At 37.2% G+C, this 22,978-nt stretch overlaps 1 protein-coding gene across 2 annotated transcripts in view; it reads left to right on the top strand.

Annotated features, from left to right (window-relative positions):
• The first annotated feature begins 14,095 nt into the window (after positions 1-14,095).
• The window catches only part of LGSN (lengsin, lens protein with glutamine synthetase domain), a 45,025-nt gene continuing 36,142 nt past the window's right edge, over positions 14,096-22,978 (top strand). For both annotated transcript variants that reach the window (XM_050788646.1, XM_050788645.1), the window contains exon 1: positions 14,096-14,373. In XM_050788646.1, the coding sequence (XP_050644603.1) occupies positions 14,344-14,373 (30 nt within the window). In that variant the 5' untranslated portion in view covers positions 14,096-14,343. The remainder of the gene's footprint in view (positions 14,374-22,978) is intronic.

Raw genomic sequence — 22,978 nt, 5'->3', positions numbered from 1 at the left:
GGTCTGAAGTAACCCAGTCAGACAAAACAACAACAGCAGAATAAAAAAGCATGAAGAAAGCCTATGTTACATGTAGGGCACCAAAAGGTGAACAAATATTTAATTTTGGGAGTTTCAGAAGGAGAGGAGATGGGGAAACATGTAGAAAATCTATTTAATAATATAATAGCTAAAAACTTCCCAAATCTTCAGAGAGATATAGACATCTAGGTACAGGAAGCTCAAAGATTCCCAAATAGATTTAATCCCAAAAGGTCTTCTCCAAGGCATGTTATAGTCAAACTATCAATACTCAAAGAAAAATTCTAAGGACTGCAAGACAAAAGCGCCAAGTCACATATAAGGAAATTCTCATCAGACTAATAGCATATTTCTCAGTAGATATCTTATGGGCCAGGAGGAAATGAGATGATATATTCAAAGTGTTGAAAGAAAAAAATACCACCCCAGTAGTTAAGAAGAAAAATATAATCAGTACAGCTTTTTTTTTTCCCCCCCCCAGAATATAAGGAGAAGTAAAGTCTTTCTAAGAAAAGCAAAAACTGAGGGAATTCATCACTGTTAGAGGGAATCTACAAAAAAGCTTAAGGGAGTCATACATCTGGAAGCAAATGAACCCTATCTAACATCATGAAAACACGTGAGAGTATAAAAGTCACTGGTAGAGCAGATACACAAATGAGAGAGAGAAACAAATCAAGTTATTACAGAAAATCACCAAATCATAAAGGTAAACAATAAAAGAGGAAGAAAGGAACAAAAGATATACAAAATAATCATAAAACAATTAACATGATGACAGGAGCAAGTCCTCACCTATTGATAACAATCTTGAATATACATGGTTTAGATTCCCCAGTAAAAAGATACAGACTGGCTGAATAGATGGAAAAAAACCAAGGCTGAACTATATGCTACCTACAAGTAACTCACTTCGCCTGTGAAGACACACATACACTGAAAGTGAAGGAAGGATAAGAATATTCCATGCAGGGCGGGTGCGATGGCTCACGCCTCTAATCCCAGCACGTTGGGAGGCTGAGGCAGGTGGATCACTAGGTCAAGAGATCGAGACTATCCTGGCTAACATAGTGAAACCCTGTCTCTAGTAAAAATACAAAAACTTAGCCAGGCGTGGCGGCGGACACCTGCAGTCCCAGCTACTTGGGAGGCTGAGGCAGGAGAATGGCATGGACCCAGGAGGCAGAGCTTGCAGTGAGCCGAGATCATGCTACTGCACTCCAGCCTGGGCGACAGAGCAAAACTCCATCTCAAAAAAAAAAAAAAAAGAATATTCCATGCAAATGGAAGACAAAGCATGCAGGAGTAGCTATACTTACGCCAGACAAATTAGATTCCACATAAAAACAATAACAATGAAAAGACAAAGACCATTATATAATGATAAAAGGATCAATTCAGCAAAAGCCTATATCAATTATAAACATATATGCACTCAACATAGGAGCACACAGATATGTAAAGCAAATATTATTAGCACTAAAGAGAGAGTAGACCCCAATACAATTACAGTTAGGAACTTCAATATCCCATTCTCAACTTTGGAGAAATCATCCAGATAGAAAATCAACAAAGAAATATCAGACTTAATCTGCACTATAGACCAAACGTACCTAACAGGCATTTATAGAACATTTCATCTAACAGTTACAGAATACACATTCTTCTCATCAGCACATGGAACATTCTCCAAGATAGACTATATGTTAGGCCACAAAACAAGTCTCAGCAAATTACAACAAAATCATATCAAGTGGCTACTCAGATAAAAATAGAATAAAACTAGAAATGAATAACAAGAGGAGCTTTGAAAATGTACAGTTTTCAAATATATGGAAATTAAACAGCATGCTTCTTAATGATTATTGGGTCTATGAAGAAATTAAGAAGGAAATATAAAAAGATCAAAACAAATTAAAATGGAGACACAACACAAAAAAACCTATGAAATACAGCAAAAGAAGTTTTAACAGGGAAATTTGTAGCAATAAATGCTTACATTACAAGAGAAAGATTTCAAATAAACAACCTAAGGAAATAGAAAAGAACAAACCGAACCCCAAATTGGTAGAAAGAAAGAAAAATAATAAATATCAGAGCAGAATGAAACAAAATAGAGACTAAAAAAAGGATCAATAGAATGAAAAGTTTGTTTTCTGAAATGATAAAATCAATAAACTGTTAGCTAGACTAACCAAGAAAACAAGAGAGAAGACCCAAATAAGTAAAATTAGAAATGAAAAAGGAGCCATTACAACTGATACTATAGAAATACAAAAGATCATCAGAGACTGTTATGAACAACCATATGCCAAAAAATTGGAAAACCTATTAAGAAATGGGTGCATTCCTGGACACATATAACCTACTAAGATTGAACTAGGAAGAAATAAAATCCCTGAGGTTCAGAGCTTCAGTGAGGACCTGAAGAGTAGACAGATGCTACAGAGGGATCTGAAGTGTAGCTCTACCCCTACCCCAAACCCTACTCCTATGATCTCAATCATGGTGATGTTAGAGTGCCTATAATGACATCTTATTTATTTATTTATTTATTTTTGAGATAATTTTGAACTTGAGGAAGAGTTGTCAAAATATTACAGAGTTCTGGCTGGGCACGGTGGCTCACACTTGTAATCCCAGAAATTTGGGAGGTCAAGGCCAGTGGATACCTGAGTTTGGGAGTTTGAGAGCAGCCTGGCCAAGATGGTGAAACCTTGTCTCTACTAAAAATACAAAAATTAGCCAGGCATGTTGGTGCCTACCTGTAATCCCAGCTACTTGGGAGGCTGAGGCAGGAGAATTGCTTGAACCTGGGAGGTGGAGTTTGCAGTGAGCCAAGATTGCACCACTGTATTCCAGCCTGGGCAACAGAGCAAGACGCTGTCTCAAAAGAAAAATAAATACATAAATAAAACAGTACAGAGTTCTTATATAATCATCGCCAAGGCTTCTCTTATGTATTTTTATTGTTTGTTTTTGAGACAGTATCTCACTGTTATCCAGGCTGGAGTGCAGTGGTGCAATCATGGCTCACTGCAGGCTAAACTTCCTGGGCTCAAGTGATCCTCCCATCTGAGCCTCCTGAGTAGCTAGGACCACAGGCATGTGTTACCATGCCTGGCTAAATTTTTTCTATTTTGTGTAGAGTTGCAGTTTGGCCATGTTACCCCGGCTGATCTTGAACTCCTGAGCTCAAGCAATCTGCCTGCCTCGGCCTCCTAAAGTGCTGGATTACAGGTGAGAACCACCTCACCTGGCCCAAAGTCTTTTTTGTATTTATTTATTTATTTATTTATTTTAAAAATTGAGACAGAGTCTCGCTTTTGTCCCCAGCTGGAGTGCAGTGGCCCTATCTTGGTTCACTGTAACCTCTACCTTGCAACCTCTGCCTCTCAGGTTCAAGTGAGTCTCATGCCTCAGTCACATGAGTAGCTGGGATTACAGGCGTATGCCACCATGCCTGGCTAATTTTTGTATTTTCCATAGAGACAGGGTTTTGCCATGTTGCCCAGGCTGGCTTTTTGTATTTTAGGAAACTACATTATATTTAGAAATGTCAGGCCAGGTGCAGTGGCTCACGCCTGTAATCCCAGCACTTTGGGAAGCCGAGGCAGGTGGATCAAGAGGTCAGGGGTTTGAGACCAGCCTGGCCAACATGGTGAAACCCCGTCTTTACTAAAGATACAAAAAAATTAGCCAGGCATGGTAGTGCGCGCCAGTAATCCCAGCTACTTGGGAGGCTGAGGCAGGAGAATTGCTTGAACTCAGGAGGCGGAGGTTGCTGTGAGCCGAGATCCTGCCATTGCACTCCAGCGTGGGTGACAGGGCGAGACTCTGTCTCAAAAAAAAAAAAAAAAGAAGAAAAAAAAAGAAAAAAGACATGTCATCATTTTTGGAGCCGTGTGTGGTGGCTCACGCCTGTAATCCCAGCACTTTGGGAGGCTGAGGCGGCACTATGGCCTGAGGTTGGCAATTTGAGACCAGTCTGGCTAACATGGTAAAAACCTGTCCCTACTAAAAATACAAAAATTAGCTGAGCGTGGTAATGCACGCCTGTAATCCCAGCTACTACGTGGGACACTGAGGTGGGGGAATTGCTTAAATTTGGGAGGCAGAGGTTGCAGTGAGCTGAGATCATGCCACTGCACTCCAGCCTGGGTGACAGAATGAGAGTCCGTCTCAAAAAAAAAAAAAAAAAAAAATCATTATTTTTTATTATTCCATGTAATCTATACATAGAAACTTTATAATTTTATACATGTATACATATATACACATTCTATAAGGAAAATGACCTTATAAATTGTATTACAATTACAGCATGGGAGTGAAGTCATATTTAAAACTAGTAATACCATCGGAAGCATAAGTAAGTGCAGGGGACTGCAGATGGGTCTCTATCTTTCTTTTACTTTTATGCTCTACATGTGTACATATTTATAGGCTACACATGAATCTGTTACATGTATAGGATGTGTAATGATCAAATCAAGGTATCAATTATCCAAGTATTTATAATTTCTATGTGTTAGTACATTTCAAGTCCTCCCTTCTAGCTCTTTAAAAAAATACAAAACGTTGTTAACTTTAAAAAAATACAATACATTGTATAGTCACCTTACTCTACAGTCAACATTAGAAATTATTCCTTCTATTTAACTGTATGTTTGTATCCATTAACCCACCTCTCCTAATCCTCCCCCACTCATACAATCTTATCGGTTTGCGGTATGTATCTTTACCTCCATATGATCAACGTTTTTAGCTCCCACATATGAGTAAGAATATGTAATATTTGTCTTTCTGTGCCTGGCTTATTTCACTTACCAGAATGACCTCCAGTTCCGTCCATGTTGCTGCAAATGACATGATTTCATCATTTTTTATGGCTAGATAGTATTCCATTGTGTATGTATAGCACATTTTCTTTATCCAGTCATCTGTTGACGGACACTTAGGTTGACTTCATATCTTCTATTGTGAATAGTACTGCAATAAACATAGGAGTGCATTTATCCTTTTGATATGTCGAATTATCTTTCCTTTGAATAAATATCCAATACACTGCTGAATTGTATGGTAGTTCTATTTTTCAATTTTTTTTTGAGAAACTTCCATTCTCTTCTCCACAGTGGCTATATTAATTTATATTTCCACTAACAGTGTGTAACAGTTATTTTTTCTCCACATTATCTTCAACATGTTATTTGTTGTTTTTTTGACAATAGCCATTCTAATTGGGGTAATAGGACATCTCATGTGATTTTGATGTGGTTTTGATTGGCATTTCCCTGATGATTAGAGATGTTGAGCATTTTTTCATACACCTGTTGGCTATTTGTATGTCTCCTTTAAGAAACGTCTATGCATGTCATTTGCCCACTTTTTAATGGCATTATTGTATTTTTTACTGTTGAGCTGTTTTTGTTGCCTGTGCTTTGGATGTTTTACTGCTGAGTTGTTTTTGTTACTTTGCTTTTGAGGTTTTAGTCATAAAATCTTTGCCTAGACAAATATCTTGAAGAGTTTTCTCTATGTTTTCTTCAAGTAGTTTTATAGTTTCAGGTCTCACTTGTAAGTCTTTAACCCATTCTGAGTTTATTTTTGTGTGGTGAGAGATAGGGCTCTACTTTCATTCTTCTACATACAGTCATCCAGTTTCCCCAGAGTCAATTATTAAAGAGACTGTCCTTTCTTTAATGTATTATTATTATTATTATTTTTTGAGATGGAGTCTCATTCTGTCTCCATGCTGGAATGCAGTGGTGCAATCTTGGTTCACTGCAACCTCCACCTCCAGGGGTTCAAGCGATTTTCCTGCCTCAGCTTCTTGAATAACTGGGATTACGGGCACCCACCACCACACTTGGCTAGTTTTTTTGTATTTTTAGTAAAGACAGGGTTTCACCATGTTGGTCAGGCTGGTCTTCAACGCCTGACCTTGTGATCCACCTGCCTCGGCCTCCCAAAGTGCTGGAATTACAGATGTGAGCCACTGTACCAAGCCCAAAGTATTTTCCTGATGGCTTTGTTGAAGCTCAGCTCGCCGTTAAGTATGCAGATTTGTTTCTGGATTTTCTATTCTGTTTCATTGGACTATGTGTCTATGTTTATACCAGAACCATGCTGTTTTGGTTACTACAAACTTGTAATATATTTTGAAGTCAGGTAGTGTGATGCCTCCAGCTTCGTCCTTTTTGCTAAGGATTACTTTGGCTATTTGGGCTCATTTTCAGTTCCATAGAAATTTTAGAATTGTTTTTTCTGTTTCTGTAAAAGTGACATTAACATTTTGATAGGGACTACATTGCATATGTAGCTTGCTTTGGGCAGTATGGTCATTTTCACCATGTTATTTTTTCTAATTCTTGAGCATGGAATTAGTCTTTCCACTTGTTTGTGTCCTCTTCAATTACTTTCATTAGTGTTTTGTAGTTTTCCTTGTAGAGATCTTTCATTTAATAGGTTAAATTTCTTTCTTTCTTTCTTTCTTTTTTTTTGTAGCTATTGTAAATGAGTTTGTCTTCTTGGTTTCTTTTTCAGATATTTCGTGATTGGTGTATAGAAATGCTGCTGGTTTTTATTATGTTAATTTTGTATCTTGCAACTTTGCTGAATTCATCATTTTTGATTTTTTTGTAGTCTTTAGCTTTTCTAAATGTAAGATCATGTCATCTGCAAAGAGGAACAATTTGCCTTGATCTTTTCCAGTTTAGATGCCTTTAATTTCTTTCTTTTGCCTGATGCTCTGGCTAGGACTTCTAGTAGTACTATGTTGAATATGAGTGGTTAAAATGGGCATTCTTATTTTCTTCCAGTTCTTAGAGAAAAGGCATTCAACTTTTTCCTATTTGGTAAAATGTCAACTGGGCATTTGTTATATATGGCCTTTGTGATTGTGATGTATATTCTTTCTACATCCAGTTTTTTGAGAGCTTTAATAATGAAGCTGTATTGAATTTTATCAAATGCTGCTTCTGCATCTATTTAGATGATCATATGGTTTTTGTTCATTCTGTTGATGTGATGTTTCATATTCACTGAGATGCCTATGTTGAACCATCCTTGCACCCACAGTATAAATCCCACTTGATTATAGTGTCTTATCTTTTTGATGTGCTGTTGGATTGAGTTTGCCAGTATTTTGTTGAGGATTTTTGAGTTTATGTTCATCAGGCATATAGGCCTGTAGTTTCCCCCTTCCCCTTTCCCTTCCTCTTCCCTTCCCCTTCCTCTTCCCTTCCCCTTCCCTGCCTTTTTCTTTTCTTTTTTCCTTCCTTCCTCCCTCCCTCCCTGCCTTCCTGCCTTCCCTCCTCTTTCTTCTTTCTTTTCTCTTTTCTTTCTCTCTCTCTCTCCTCTCCTTCCTTCCTGTTTTTTTTTTTTTTTTTTTTTTTTTTTTTTTTTTTTGAGACGGAGTCTCCCTCTGTTGCCCAGGCTGGAGTGCAGTGGCCGGATCTCAGCTCACTGCGAGCTCCACTTCCTTGGGTTCACGCCATTCTCCTGCCTCAGCCTCCCGAGTAGCTGGGACTACAGGCGCCCGCCACGTAGCCCGGCTAGTTTTTTGTATTTTTTAGTAGAGACGGGGTTTCACCGTGTTAGCCAGGATGGTCTTGATTTCCTGACCTAGTGATCCACCCGTCTCGGCCTCCCGAACTGCTGGGATTACAGGCTTGAGCCACCGCGCCCGGCCCCTTCCTTCCTTCTTTCTTCTTTCTTCCCCCTCCCCTCCCCTCTTTCCTTTTCTTTCCTTTTCTTTTCTTCTCTTTTCTCCTTTCTCCTTTCTCCTTTCCTTTTCTTGTCCTGCCTGGTTTTGGTGCCAGTGTAATACTTGCGTTGTAGAATGACTTAGGGAGAATTTCCTTCCTTTCAACTTTTTTTTTTTTTTTTTTTTTTTAATTTATTTATTATTATTATACTTTAAGTTGTAGGGTACATGTGCATAACGTGCAGGTTTGTTACATATGTATACTTGTGCCATGTTGCTGTGCTGCACCCATCAACTCGTCATTTACATCAGGTATAACTCCCAATGCAATCCCTCCCCCCTCCCCCCTCCCCATGATAGGCCCCGGTGTGTGATGTTCCCCTTCCTGAGTCCGAGTGATCTCATTGTTCAGTTCCCACCTATGAGTGAGAACATGCGGTGTTTGGTTTTCTGTTCTTGTGATAGTTTGCTAAGAATGATGGATTCCAGCTGGAATCCATCATCCTTTCAACTTTTTGTAAGGCTTGTTATTAGTTCTTCTGTGTACATTTGGCAGAATTCAGCAGTTAATGCATCCAGTCCTCAGCTTTTTCTGTGTTGGGAGACTTTTTATTACTGATTCGACCTTGGTACTCATTATTGGTTTGTTCAGGTTTTCTATTTATTCCTGATTCAATCTGGATAGGTTGTATATTTCGAGGGATTTCTCCTTTTCCTCTAGATTTTCCAGTTTGTTAGTGTATAATTGTTTATAACATTCTCTGGTGATCTTTTGTATTTCTGTGATGTCAGTTATAATGTCTCCTTTTCCATGTCTAATTTTGCTTATTTGGATCTTCTCTCTTCCTGGTTAGTCTAGCTAGAGATTTATTAATGTTGTTTATCTTTTCAAAGAACCAATGTGTTTGGTTGAATTTTTGTATTATTTTGTTAGTTTCTATCTCATTGAGTTCTGCTCTGATATTTATTATTTCTTTCTTTGCGCTAGTTTTGGGTTTGGTTTGTTCTTTTTTGTTGTTGTTGATGTTTTGGGTATTTTTGTTTTGTTTTTGTAATCAAGTTCCTTAAGGGGCATCATTAGATTATATATGTGAAAATTTTCTTTTTTTTTTTTTTTTTTTGAGACAGAGTTTCGCTCAGTCACCCAGGCTGGAGTGCTATAGCGCGATCTCGGCTCACTGAAATCTCTACCTCCTGGGTTCAAGTGATTCTCCTGCTTGAGCCCTCCAAGTACCTGGAACTACAGGCACACGCAACCACGCCCAGCTAATTTTTGTATTTTTAGTAGAAATAGGGTTTCACCATGTTGGCCTGACCTCATGATCTGCCTGCCTCGGCCTCCCAAAGTGCTGGGATTACAGGCATGAGCCACTGTGCCTGGCCTCCTTTTTTTTTTTTTTTTTTTTTTTTTTTTTTTTATGTAGGTGTTTATTGCTATCAACTCCCCTCTTAGGAGAGCTTTTGCTGTACCCCACACGTTTTGGTACATTGTTTTTCTATTTTCATTTGTTTCAAATTTTTGTTTATTTTCTTCTTAATTTCTTCATTGACGCAGTGGCCATTCAGGAGCATGTTGTTTAATTTGCACATATTTGTAGAGTTTCCAAAGTTACTCTTGATGTTGATTTTTAGTTTTATTTAATTGGAGTCTGATAAAACATTTGATATAATTTTAATTTTTAAAAATTTGTTTAGACTTGTTTTGTGTCATAACATATAGTCTATCCTGGAGAACATTCCATGTACTCATGAAGACAATGTGTATTCTGCTGTTGTTTTATAAAATTCCTTTAATATTTTATACAATCACAGAACAGAGTTAAGGGAAACCTGAGAGATCATCTTGCCCTAACCCACATTTTGCACAAAAGGAAACTGTTATCAAGAAAACTATGTGATATGCCTTTAAAAAGCAGTGTTTCCTGTAGAACTCAGGTCTTTAATCTGCTCCTTGTTTCACTACAGTAGCAGTTCTCAAAGTATGGTTCAGGGACCCCTCGGGATTCCAAGAACCTTTGAGGAGACTGTGAGGTCAAAATTATTTTCACAATAATTGTAAGACCCTGTTTACCTTTTCACTCTCATTCTAGCTTTGGTGTATAGTGACGTTTTCCAGAGGTTGCATGACATGGGCTGTATCAAAAGAATGAATGCAGGTCGGGATCGGCGGCTCATGCCTGTCATCCCAGCACTTTGGGAGGCCGAGGCAGGTATATTACCTGAGGTCAGGAGTTCCAGACCAGCCTGGCCGACATAGCAAAATCCCGTCTCTACTAAAAATACTAAAAATTGTTCAGGCGTGGTGGCGGGTGCCTGTAATCCCAGCTATCTGGGAGGCTGAGGCAGAATTGCTTGAACCCAGGAGGCTGATGTTGCAGTGAGCCCAGATCGCATCACTGCACTCCAGTCTGGGTGACAGAGCAGACTCTGTTTCAAAAAAAAAAAAAGAATGCAAAAGCAGATATGAGATTCTAGTGGTTTTCCTCTTAAGCTAGACATTAGAGAAATTTGCAAAAATAAGAAATAGCATCAATTTTCTATAAAAAAATGCAATTTATGTTCATATGTACAATGCCCATTATTATTATCATTATTATTTTTGAGACGGAGTCTTGCTCTGTCGCCTAGGCTGGAGTGCAGTGGCGCTATCTCAGTTCATTGCAAGCTCCCATTCCTGGGTTCATGCCATTCTCCTGCCTCAGCCTTCTGAGTAGCTGGGACTACAGGTGCCCGCCACCACGCCCGGCTAATTTTTTTTATATTTTTGGTAGAGATGGGGTTTCACCGTGTTAGCCAGGATGGTCTCCATCTCCCGACCTTGTGATCCGCCTGCCTTGACCTCCCAAAGTGCTGGGATTACAGGTGTGAGCCACCGTGCCTGGCCTATTGTTATATTTTTAAATATGGTAATATTGAGTAACATAACCTGTGTATGTGTGTGTGTATGTAAGTGTGTGTGTATATATGTACATATGTGTGTGTGTGTGTGAGTATATATATATATGAGGTTTTGGTGCTCTCAAGAATTCGTAGGTATTATCCCAATAAATAGAATGATGTCATTAAAAGAAGGAAACAAGGACAACAACAGCTACAAATTTTTAAAAATTAATAGTGTTATAAAAATGTCTTCTGTGAATAGACAGTGGAGACTCAAAAGGGGGGAGTGGGGTCAGTGATGAGAAATTACTTAATATGTACAATGTATACTATTCCAGTGATGGCTACACTAAAAGCCCAGACTTCACCACTATGCACTATATTCATGTAACAAAACTGCACTTGGACTCCATAAATCTTACAAATAAAAAGAAATGTATTCTGTGGCACTCTCCTTCTAAAAATAGCTTGGGCTGTTTTGGAATAATTTTTAACTTATTATATGTGATTGCAAGCTCCTTATGCGCCTTGGAATTCAGAATTTCATGCTTTCACTTTCACAACTAACTTCATTTAACTTTATGAAGCTTGTGCTAAATATATAAATGCTTAAGGATATGTGGAAATCATTGAAAATGCTAAATTAAAATGATTTTAAACTAGTTTTAAATTGTGTCATCTTTACAAAAAAATTTTTTTCAGAGAGTTATGCTGTTTTCTACTCGTTGTTTACTTAGGTTTATCGACGGGGCAGATGAGAGGAGAAATTCCCCTTCTAAAACAAATGAAAAGGACACACAAAAATATTCTTCAGTTTCCCTGCCAATGTGGGTTTCTGCTCAGCCCTGATTTCACTGATTTTTTACCTGTCCTCACTCCAATTTTTTTTTTAGTGATCGGTTTTAAATCTTAATTCTGTAAATAGATCTACCATTTTCTTAGAAAATAAGCTATTTCTGGGCAGAACTGAAAAGAGGTGGGGACTGGATTCATGAAAGGAACTTTTGGGGGCCTTTGTGAACAGGAGTTCTAGAACCACTAGGGAAGCTGAAATATTACTCCTCATAATTTTTGTATGACGTTCTTTTCAATAAAGGGTGTCAATGTAGCCTTCCAGTTATGTATGTCATAATTAGATGCATATAAAGGAGGAACAAACCCATGCAGTTTCTAGAACAACAAATTAGGGGAAAGATAGAGTGGAAGTATCCTTCTGTCATGGTTCTTACATTCTTATGCTGACCTGAAACCACATTTTTGTGATTGATGAAGGTCATAAGAAAGACTATTTCCTTCACTGAACTTATCTATTATTCTCACAAGTCAGTTATTCTCTTGGTCTCATTGGGCATGTTTTCACCCAATTTCCTTATCAGTTAGTGCTGGGAAGACAAGAACTTTGTATTTTATACACTGTACTGTAACATATAATATACATAAATATGAAACAAAAACAAATTCATTGTGATTTCATTTTCTCCCACAATGAAAGAATAGATTTAATCCTTTACCTAATTTGCATCCTTTGCTCTTCCAATCCTGTTCAATAATTCATCAGAAGGCAGTAACTTAGTGGTAAACAACATATTGTTTCCCCTTGTTGGTACTTAGTAAGCTTTAGCTTCTGCAATCTGTTCTCGTGAAATGAATCCCATAATTCCTTTAATCATTTTAGTTACTCTTCTCTGGATCCATTCAATTAGATTACAACTTTTTGGCAAGATAAGTACTTGAGTTGAACAGTCTTTCCATATGTTGTCTCAGAAGAGTGGTAAGGGAAAGGCTTGTATCATTTACATTCATGGCTCAATGGCTACATTCTTTTTGACAAAGATGGCTTTCTGGATATAGTATGTATTGAACAAGTGCTTGTGAATGAAAATGTTTAATATAGACTTATTGACCATTTATTGTTTTTCTAATCTATTTGTTAAGCCCTTTACTGACATTTGGTTTCTTCTTTGGAAAAACAGATTTTAAATAATGGTAATACTTTTAAAATATGTATCATGCTAATATCATAAATTAGGTTATATACCATATGTCCAACCAAGCTTTAGAACACTTTTTACAAAAATGGGCAAATCAAGGGTTCTGGAAAGGATATTATAAAAAACTCATGGATACACATTGAGAAGAAGAGATTGTCCAAATAAGGTAAGGAAAAGAAGATAAAATGAATCAAATTGCATATTCAATAACAATAAAATTCCTAGGAGAAAATTTGGGTAAGTAATACTATGAAGAAATGATTTTTTTTAACATGTCCCAATACGTAACTGAATATGTAAACCAGCTTAGAGTTCTTTTCTTTGATATAGGAAAGGGAACATTTCATAAACAAAAAAGAAATTTTTCACAAAACATTTTTTTCCATACCTCAATGGCACCTGTTTTGCACGGAGACAAGCACATGCAGGAAAAAGTTGTAAAAGTGGAAGTAAACATGGTTTCAGAAGAGGATTCAGAAAATCTTAGGTAAGACTCTGGTATAAGACATTGTGGGAATTAAACATCCTACTAGAGATCTGGGGGAAAGCACCAAAAGCAAGTCAAATACTAGAATAGGAGATAGAATCCCTTTTCTTGGAGAGGTTCAAGAATCCAAAACAGCCATATTCAGGATGCAGTTTCAGGTATCAGCATCAGAACTAGGTCCAAATCCAAGATCTGGTTGTAGATCAGGCTACACAGAGCAGAAGCTTTAGAGTCAGTCTTGGAACCAGTACCAACGGAATGGAAATAGGAATAGTTAATTACTGTCTTTAGGAAATGGGGCTTTTGAAATGGGCCAAGAGAGTCAGGCAGGATTGACTGGTTATAGTATTGGCTTGGCCTTCCTCAGGCCCAGAAGACCTGGACAGAAGTGATTAGTCATGGAGACTATACACTTCCACATGGAAAATACTTAGAGAGAATTTGGTTTGGTTCAGAAGAACTCCATATTCTCCTTTATCAACTATACTTGAAGTTGAGTTGATGGCAGCAGAAGTGTGATTTCAAACTCCCTTTACTAGTGAAGAGAAAGCATTCCCTATTTCCTCTACTGAGTTAGGATTGTTTATGGGACCCTATGGGGCAGCCTGTGTATTATTCCATATTCATTATGGACAGTGGGGATGGTCTGGGATTTGTCTTAGACTGACATTGGAGAATTGGAAAGGCTAAGGAAAGATATTTCAGTTTTATAATGAAGGTCCAAAATTAATCTGGAGGCCAGAGGGACCCAGAAAATAAAATAAAAATGAGAATTACTAATGAGTGGATCTTTGCCATTGGTAAAAATCTGGGTCACTTATAGCTGTATTTTTCCATCTGTGCTTTTGTCTGTGGGCTTTGATAGCATAGTTGTCTAATAAGTGTTTCAGCATCTGAATCTGACAATAGATATCATTCCAGAATACAATTGTTATGTAACAAAGATTCTGTATTCTGGAGAAAAAAGTCAATCAACACAATTTTAAGCTTTCTATGTCTTTTGTTTGCAGGGATTCAGGCATAAACAAGCATTTGTCATTCGATTCTTCTAGTGCATTTCTAGCATAGTGTGCCTTAGGCATGACACATCAGGGTCTGATGTTTATCTTTTATTACCTGCCAGACCTCTCTGGAAAAGCCTCCATGGAATTCATCATCTGCAGTCTTTGTTGTAGGTACATATATAAATACATGTTGAACGCATTCGTTGAGGATATTGTGGTTTCTAAAGCTGAACTTAAATAAAAAGTATTGAGATGAATAATGAAGAGGACTTTCTGCAGAAGGTATGAAGCTAATCATTAAAATGTTTTTAACTAAAATATTGACAGCAAATCTTTTAAAAAATGTGAAGTATTTGAGTGCCAGTAAGAATAAGTGTAGCATAATTGTACTTATTATATGTCCACTTTGGAGAAGTTAATGAAGAATTGCCCTTCTCTACTACACAGTAAGTTTATAAAGATAATGAAAACTAAACAGTTCAAAATATTAATCTAGGAAAGCTCATTTGGTTTGAATAGTCATTTAGATTCAATAGGCACCAAGTTTCAGAAGAATACGTATGCTATAAAAAATTTTATTTCTATTTTGGTTGTTATTGAGAGAATAATGTTTTGTTTTTCTCAAAGCTTTGGCCTCATTCTAACAAATATGCTTTGAGATTAAATGACTAAAGGTGGAAACCTGTTTTCAAATTATATTTGAAATGCACAGCATGAATAGTGATAGCCACTCATTGGGTCTAGCATATATTAAAATAATCAGTTGTCAGCATATAGCATTTCTCCTCACTTCTTAATGTGTGTGTACCCAACCTTTACTCTTGTATTTCTGACCGACCATTTTGAAAGACTGAAGTACAGACTTGGAGGCAAGTTGTGGTAAAATTTGGGAGGATGTGGGTTATCTTTATTAAATTAAGAAAATATATTGCAAGAAGCATACCTACTATGTGAAGAGTGCAGTGAAAACCAGTGCATTATGTATGAAATAGTGGCATATAGAGAACAAACCTGGTCCCCACTTATGCATGGAGTGTAGAAGATTGCTAACATCTAAGAATGGGTTCACTGATCTGTATAGTGAATACAAGCAGTTGTTTTGAAAGAGACAAGAACAAATGCACTTTCCATAAGGAAAGTGGGCAAGGCTGTGTGAAGAAGGGACTGCCTGAGGCAGAGGTGTGGCTTATCCTGTACTGTCATGTCACTGTTGTAGGCAACAAATGGTGGTTTGTGTGATTATAAAGAATTTAGCTAAAAGTAAATTCATAGCTGCCAATGAAGGCTTATAGAAAGAAAGTAAGGGTGATTAGCATGTACATTATTAGCTTTTGGGGTTTTCGATTTCTAACTATGTAACTTCTTGGACTAGGTTTTACTTACTACTTCTGAACCCACAGCAAGAACTCTGCTTTCTTCCTCAGCTCCCACAATTTTAGCCCAGGATTCCAGGTGATGCAGCTCCTACGAAAGCCCTTAAAAGCCATGCCCTCCTCAAGACCAGTCTAGACCAAATGTTGATTGTTTACTCTTAGGAGGGCAGAAAAATGAACAACATGATTTTTAAACTGCACAATTCTCACAGCAAGAGACATTTTCTGTCTTTTGAGGAAAGTTCCTTTGGAGTTGGAATAGAGCATTGTATTTACTAGACGTTATAACGGTGAATGTTGACTGTCCACTTGACCCAACTCCATTGAGTAAGCTCTTTTATACTCTCCTGTATAGGGTCACAATCTCAGGAAGTGAAAGAATATGGAAGGAGGCAGGGAGATGACATGTGACATTCCTTTTCCAGCTAACTGATGTCTGGTAAAGGAGAAGATTGTGTTTCATACTAGATGCTCTGGGAACGTGAGCAAGAGCAGCATGAAGTAAACTACAAAACACAGCACCTGAACAAAAGCTCAATGGATTCCGAAAGGCAGATAGTGTGTATGGAGAAAATCTCTCAGAATAATTACTTCCCCAACCTGAACAAATTCTTTGTTAGAATCTTCAGTAAAATGAACAGTTATTAATCTTAGATTTGGTATTTCCCTAAAGAATATTTTACTGAGATTCTCTATTTAAAACAATGATGTAAAGTCATGCATTCAGCCACATTCTTAGCAGTGGCAAACAAAAAATTGATTGAAAACACATTCTTATTTCTTATAGTAGACCCTATGGGGTGTATGAAGTTGAGAAATTGAGTGAAAGAGTAGCATATCATAACAATTAAAATCTGTTTATCAAGAACCTTGTGTGTGGTTCTGAGCTGGGTAATATGTCAAGTGAGTAAGATCTGTTCTCCGCCCTTCAGATATTTATAACTCAATACAGAGAACACTGACACAGGTAGACACAGTTCTGACGTTTCCATATCACAGAAGGAATGAATGTCATCTGGGGTGAAGTCAGAGATCCATCCAGCTCTGCAGCCTGTATCTGTTGGGGGCATGAAGTGCAGCCCCATGGGAGGCTCTGCCTGACCTTCTAGAGGCTTGCTTCAAGAGGCTAGAGGTTTACCTACCCCAACTCTCCCTGCTTTATGCTGTTGTCTGTGTGACTCTAGAGAACACCTGATTCTTGTTTTATATTTTCCATTTGTTTTGTCTTTTAGAATTCAGAAGATTTGTCTTCTGAAGATTTCAAGGTTTATAGTTCATTTTATAATTATTTACCTCAAACCTACCTACTTCCAGTGTATCAACTAGCTCTCCATTTAAGAAATCTCAATGGAGAGACAAGACAAAAATTAGATGAGAGTTTCAAGAGCAGTGGGTTAAGCTCGCACTTCCTGAAATCAGAATGCCTGCATTTTAATCTCGGCTTTGCTACTTACTAGCTGTGGGGCAAATTATTGGACTTCTCTGTACCTCACTGGGACATTAATAGTGTCCACAGGAAGAGATTTTGTGGAGATTAAATAAGTTAACACATGCAAAATGCTTAGAACTGTGCTTACAATATAGTGAGAACTCATTAAAAAGGAGTCATTCATTACATATACTTTATTTTGTTATGTTGACCTCTAATAGCTCTCCTGTTTTCATTTTTACAGACTTAAAGAGTTTTGCGCTTTCCTTTACATGATGGAATGTATTTGCTTATGATAGTAATGATAACAATTATATATAATGTACCTTTTTACATAAACATATATCCATCCACTTCTAGCCTATAAGGGCTTTCCTAAGGCACAATGACTAGAACTATTTTTAACAATCTAGTTACAGGCATATTATAATTTTTTAAAAGGATAGAACACCTTCCCCTCTCATATTTAAAGTATTTTTATATTCATATTTACAGTATTTTTATATGCTGCAGCAGCCCATTAGCTGATATCTTCACTAACAGTTCCATAACGTTCTTGGATCTTTTTCATACTGTATTACAGAGCCCATTATCTTAAATATATATTATATATACATGAATATCTAAATTTTTTCCACGTCTTTTTACCTTTGAAACATTTTTGTTGCTTTTCTGCTCACCCACAAAGTCTTCAAAAATTATTTTTGTCCATCTGCATGGATAAATATATTTTTAGCCATACAATCTTAATTTCTCTAAAAAATATGGAGAATTTTTTGATATACTTATGAACATACTAAATAAAACAAAACTTTTTGCTTCCTTTATTATTTTAGTTTTCTTTATTATTTAGCTTCATATTATCAAAATCACATGGTGTTAGACCTTTGTAAAAATTATGTTTTTCCTTCTCTGAAAATGTTTGGTTAGGTATATTTTTCTTGTGTAGAACTTCTATTGTAGATTTTGCATAACTTGCCCATAGAGGTGAGATTTGTTTATGGGTTGATGCCACTGTTGACTATTTGCCAATTTGTTGGGAATAAAAACGAGACTCATAGCGTTTCATATGGAAGCAGCTATATCATTTACATTCTGATACTTCTTTCACACAGAGCTCTCAATAATGATTGTTGCTCTATCATTCTTGGTCACATGTCAATGTTCCACCTAATCCACCAGCTTAGATCTAGGTTATTATCTTGTAATAATAATGAGAATTAAAAAGTCAGAAAGTGAAAATTTGATGGTAGAAGTGGAAATTAACCAGGTTGACCCTGACATTTGGCTATCTAATCTCCCCACAAATGTGCTTGGAGATGAGAAACTCAACACTTTGACAAATAACCCATTCCATTTTGGGCCCATTATATTAAGTAAAATTCTGATTCCTTGCAAATTCCAAGAAATTTATCTGGATTTTCCTTCTGTGCTTTGTTTTACTTCAAAAGATAGAGATACTATTGAACTCTCACTCGAAGTGTGGAGTTTTTTTTTTTTTTTTTTTTTTAGACTTGGATTTCCTTAGTTTTCAGTATTTTGTCACATATAAAGTTTTTAAGCAGCATGAAGAAATGAAATAAGAGTTGCAAACCACACATATTTTAATTCTGCTATGTTTTAGGTATGAAGCCAGGCAAGTTGCTGTATTTATCAGATCCTCAACTGCCTCACTGAAATATATATACATATATATATTTATATAAATATATGTATATATGTGTCTATATAGATATATAGAGAGTGAAGGCATGCATACACACACACACACACACACACACACACACACACACACCAGAGACAGAGAAAGAGAGAGAGAGAACGTTTTAGCTATTTCAGAAAAGCATGAGAAATAATGTTTTCTCAGTATCTTAAGTGGGATAATCATAACCCTAGGGAAAACGGCTGATATTGAGGATAACTACAGTGAAAAAACCCTAAAGAAAAGGTAAAATTTATAGAGTAAAGCTACAGAGGCATTGTAGAGCAGACTTTCACCAGCACAAGCCCATCTAAGTGAAGAAGCACAGGTCTAAGCCTTTCTAGAGAAAACTTTGAAGAATGCCATGCCATATTTTATCTAGGAAAGCTGTTTTGACTGAATCATCCTACTGGGTTACCATCAGGTCTTGTTGACATCCAAAGAAGGCTCATTCAGAATCTTTTATAAAGGAGATGTCTGAGTCAAATGTCCTTTCTGGCCTTATACTTCAACATGGTAGGTCTTGTTTGTAATTAATTAATTAGAAATTATTTACTCAATTACTACTTTATGCTAGGCAATATATTAGGCACAAGGATACATCTAAATGCCACCTTCTAAGAATCTTCAGTCTTTGACATGTTCTTCTTGTCAGCCTTTCCTGACTTTACTTCCTATCCCATCTGTCTTGGATTCCATATCCTATTATTTATTTATTTTTTTTCCTTTTTGTGGAGAACAGGGTCTCGCCGTATTACCCAGGCAGGTCTCGAACTCCTGGGCTCAAGCTATCCTCCCGCCTCTGCCTCCCTGAGAGCTGGGATTACAGGCATGAGCCACCGCGCCCCGGCTCCATATCCTATTATTTTAGCATCTTCCTTGCCCAAATCCTCACTTATTTTTGCCATTGTCCTTCTGAGTTTGTGACCTCATAAAATCTTAAACCATGGTGTCTTCACATTTCCAGCTGAGCATTGCTAGAGAAAATAATTACCTGTGCAGATTGGTGTCGCTACAACTTTAAAGCCTCCAATTCTTTCTGGGCCCTTGATATTTTTCTTTCCTGAGTCGGCTCTTTCTCAGTCTCCACTATAACTATGTCAAACAATTTCCATTCTCCTTAAGCCTTTAGTCTTCCATATTCCTACTCTATCTGAGCACTTCTTACCCTAAAGGGACAACTGGAAGCACCACAACTCTCCACCTTTTCTTATCCAGAATGGGTAAGATAGATTAAGGTTTAAGATCAGTTTTAGATTGAAATTCTACCATTTATTGGGTGAAAACCTTCCTGAGACTCAGTTATCTCATCTGAAAGGCACTCATGAAATGTTAACAATTCTTTTCTTTCTCTCCTTCTCCTCCTAATAGTCCTCTTCCTCCTCCTCATTTTTTCTCTTCCTTGTTTCAGCCAGTTTGGGCTGCTATAACAAATTGCCATAGGTTGGCTGGCTTAAACTACAAACATTTATTTCTCACAGTTCTGGAGGCTGTAAGTCCAAGTTCAAGCATCTGGCAGATCTAGTATCTAGTAAGGCCTCACTTTCTGGCTTATAGATGCACATATTCTTGTATCCTATATGGTGGAGAACAGAGAGAGAGAAGTAAGCACTCTTCTATTTTTTTCCCCCCCAGTAAGGGTACTAATTGTATCATGAAGGCTGTAGCCTCATGACCTAATCACCTCTCAAAGGCTCCACCTCCTAATATCACCACATTAGGTGTTAGGGTTTACTGTATGGATTGTGGGGTACACAAACATGCCATTCTTAACTCTGCTCTTTCTTCTAACGATCTACGTTTTTTCTTCCTCTGATAGAGGAAAATGTATTAAAGTTAATTCTGTTGTTTCAACCTCAGATTCCATCTTTTCTGTCCTCCCAGGACCTCCATTTATTTTTTTTCTACTCAATCCTACATCCCCATTTTTGGTTCCTTTCATTAAGCATGTATTTATATATGTATGTATGTATTTATTTATTTGTTTTTGAGACAGGGTCTCACTCTGTTGCCCAGGCTGGAGTGCAGTGGTGCAATCTTGGCTCACTGCAACCTCCACCTCCCGGATTCAAGCGATTCTTGTGCCTCAGCCTCCCAAGTAGCTGGGATTACAGGTGTGCACCACCATGTCTGGCTAATGTTTATATTTTTAGTAGAGACGGGGGTCTTGTTATATTGGCCAGGCTCATCTCCAACTCCTGGCCTCAAGTGATTTGCCTGCTTTGGCCTCCCAAAGTGCTGGGATTACAGTGTGAGCCACTGTGCCTGGCTGTCTTAGCATTTAAATATATGCAAGTCTTCTCTACCTAAAAGCAACGTAAACTTTTCTTGAGCCTCTATATTCTCCGCTAGTACACATCTTTTCTGTCTTCTTCATACTTTTGAGTTATATTTCATATCTTCATTTGATAATATTTCTTGTGTGCTTACTGGGTATAGATCCTGGGCTAAACAACTCACATTCCTCTTCAACTCACTGGATCTTGCTGCTGCTCACATGCTTCCACTGTGACTGTCCTTACCGAGGCCTCCAGTAACTTGGGTTGCAAAATACAATGGGCAAGTATTAATACCAACCTTATTTATCATTTCAGTAGCTTGGTCCATTGGTACTTCCTTTTTATGTTTGCTCATTAAATATGGTGGGTTTTCAGTTCTATTTATTTATTTATTATTTTTACTATACACCATTTAAATGAACATCTCAGTTCTGTTTTAGAATTCTTATTTTCTCAGTCCCTGTTCTTTCCCTTAATAATTCTAACCACTGTCAGGGCTATTTTTTCCTTACATTTCGCTTTTGCATTTTGACCCTTATGGTCAATGCTTGCTGGACACTTCCAGGTGACACAATCACCTTAGATTCCATATGCTCAAAATAGAACTCATAATTTCCCTTCTCAAGTCTTTGCTTTTTGGGTTTCCTAGTAGAAATGTGGCTGTCATTTTTCAGTCCTCTGTCTCTGACACTTCCTATATCCAGCCCGATACCAAACTGCGAAATCTACTTCCCAAGTATGTCTGCACTATGCTCATTTCGCCCCCTACTCCAGAGCTATTCTCCTAGTTCAGATCAATGTAATCTCTACTCTAGATTACCCAAGTGGGTATTACAGATATAAAAAGTTCCTTGGTTTATAGTATCCTGACCTAGATGTAGTGTTTCTCAGTTCTACAAGGGACACTTAACTGTATATTTGGCACTTAAGAGATCATAATGTCTGGACTAAAGTAATTAATGCCTTTTAGTTTGGAGAAAAAAAACTTATAGATGGACGAAAGCTCTACTTTAATGATACTGAAAGTTATTTAATGAAGCATTAGGTGAGATCTCCAAAGGGAGACTATATAATTTACTAATTATAATGAAGACAACATAACTATGAGTTATTTGAAGAGGACATAAAGTTTAATAAGGATTCTACTTTCATTGGAGACTTAAGAACATCAATCATCCATTAAAAATAGAGCTACTATATATGATTCAGCAATCCCACTACTGGGTATATATCCAAAGGGTGTGAAATCAGTATGTTGAAGAGATATCTGCACTCCCATGTGTATTACAGCATTATTCACAATAGCCAAGATATAGAATTGACCTAAGCATCTGGCGATAGATGAATGGATAAAGAAAAAGTGATATATATACACAATGGGATAGTATTCAGCCTTTAAAAGGAAGGAAGCCTTAAACAGGCAATAATTAGCTTAGCCCAGGCATTATGATCTCTTAAGTGCCAAATAAAATTTTCTGTTGTTTGTTAAAACATGAATGAACCTAGAGGACATTATGTTAAGTGAAATAAGCCAGACACAGAAAGACAAATACTTCATGATCTCACTTACATGTGATGTGTAAAAAGGTTGAACTCAGAGAAGCAGAGAGCAGAATGTGGTTAACAGAGGGTAGGTGGTGGAGGGATTGCGGAGATGTTGGTCAAAGAATAAAAAATTTTATTTAGAAAGAGGAGTAGTTTTGAGAGATCTACTGTACCACATAGTGACTACAGTTAATATATAAGGGGACCTCAAAAAGTTCATGGAAAATGCGTATTATAAAAAAAAACTGTACATGGATTTTAAAATCTTTTTGAACCAAAGTAAGTTCAGGCTAATTTGTTATAACGTGTCTGAACAGGATATAGTTTGAGGCACTAAGCATAAGACATCAGTTTGAATAGAGCGTCTATCAGAGCAGCATGAATTCCGCTAAAATCAAAGTAAGAATGAACATCAAATTTATGGTGAAGGTGGGGTGGAAGAATGGTGAAATATTTGATGCTTTATAAAAAGTTCATGGGGACAATGCTCCAAATAAATCAGCAGTTTGAAATGGATGACTCTTTTTGAGAAGAGATTAAACAATGTTGAAGATGAAGC

Source organism: Macaca thibetana, chromosome 4 (genome assembly GCF_024542745.1).
Source record: "Macaca thibetana thibetana isolate TM-01 chromosome 4, ASM2454274v1, whole genome shotgun sequence".
Classification (NCBI taxonomy): domain Eukaryota; kingdom Metazoa; phylum Chordata; class Mammalia; order Primates; family Cercopithecidae; genus Macaca; species Macaca thibetana.
The sequence above is the reverse complement of the archived record's forward strand: the minus strand, read 5'-3'. Positions and strand labels throughout refer to the sequence as shown.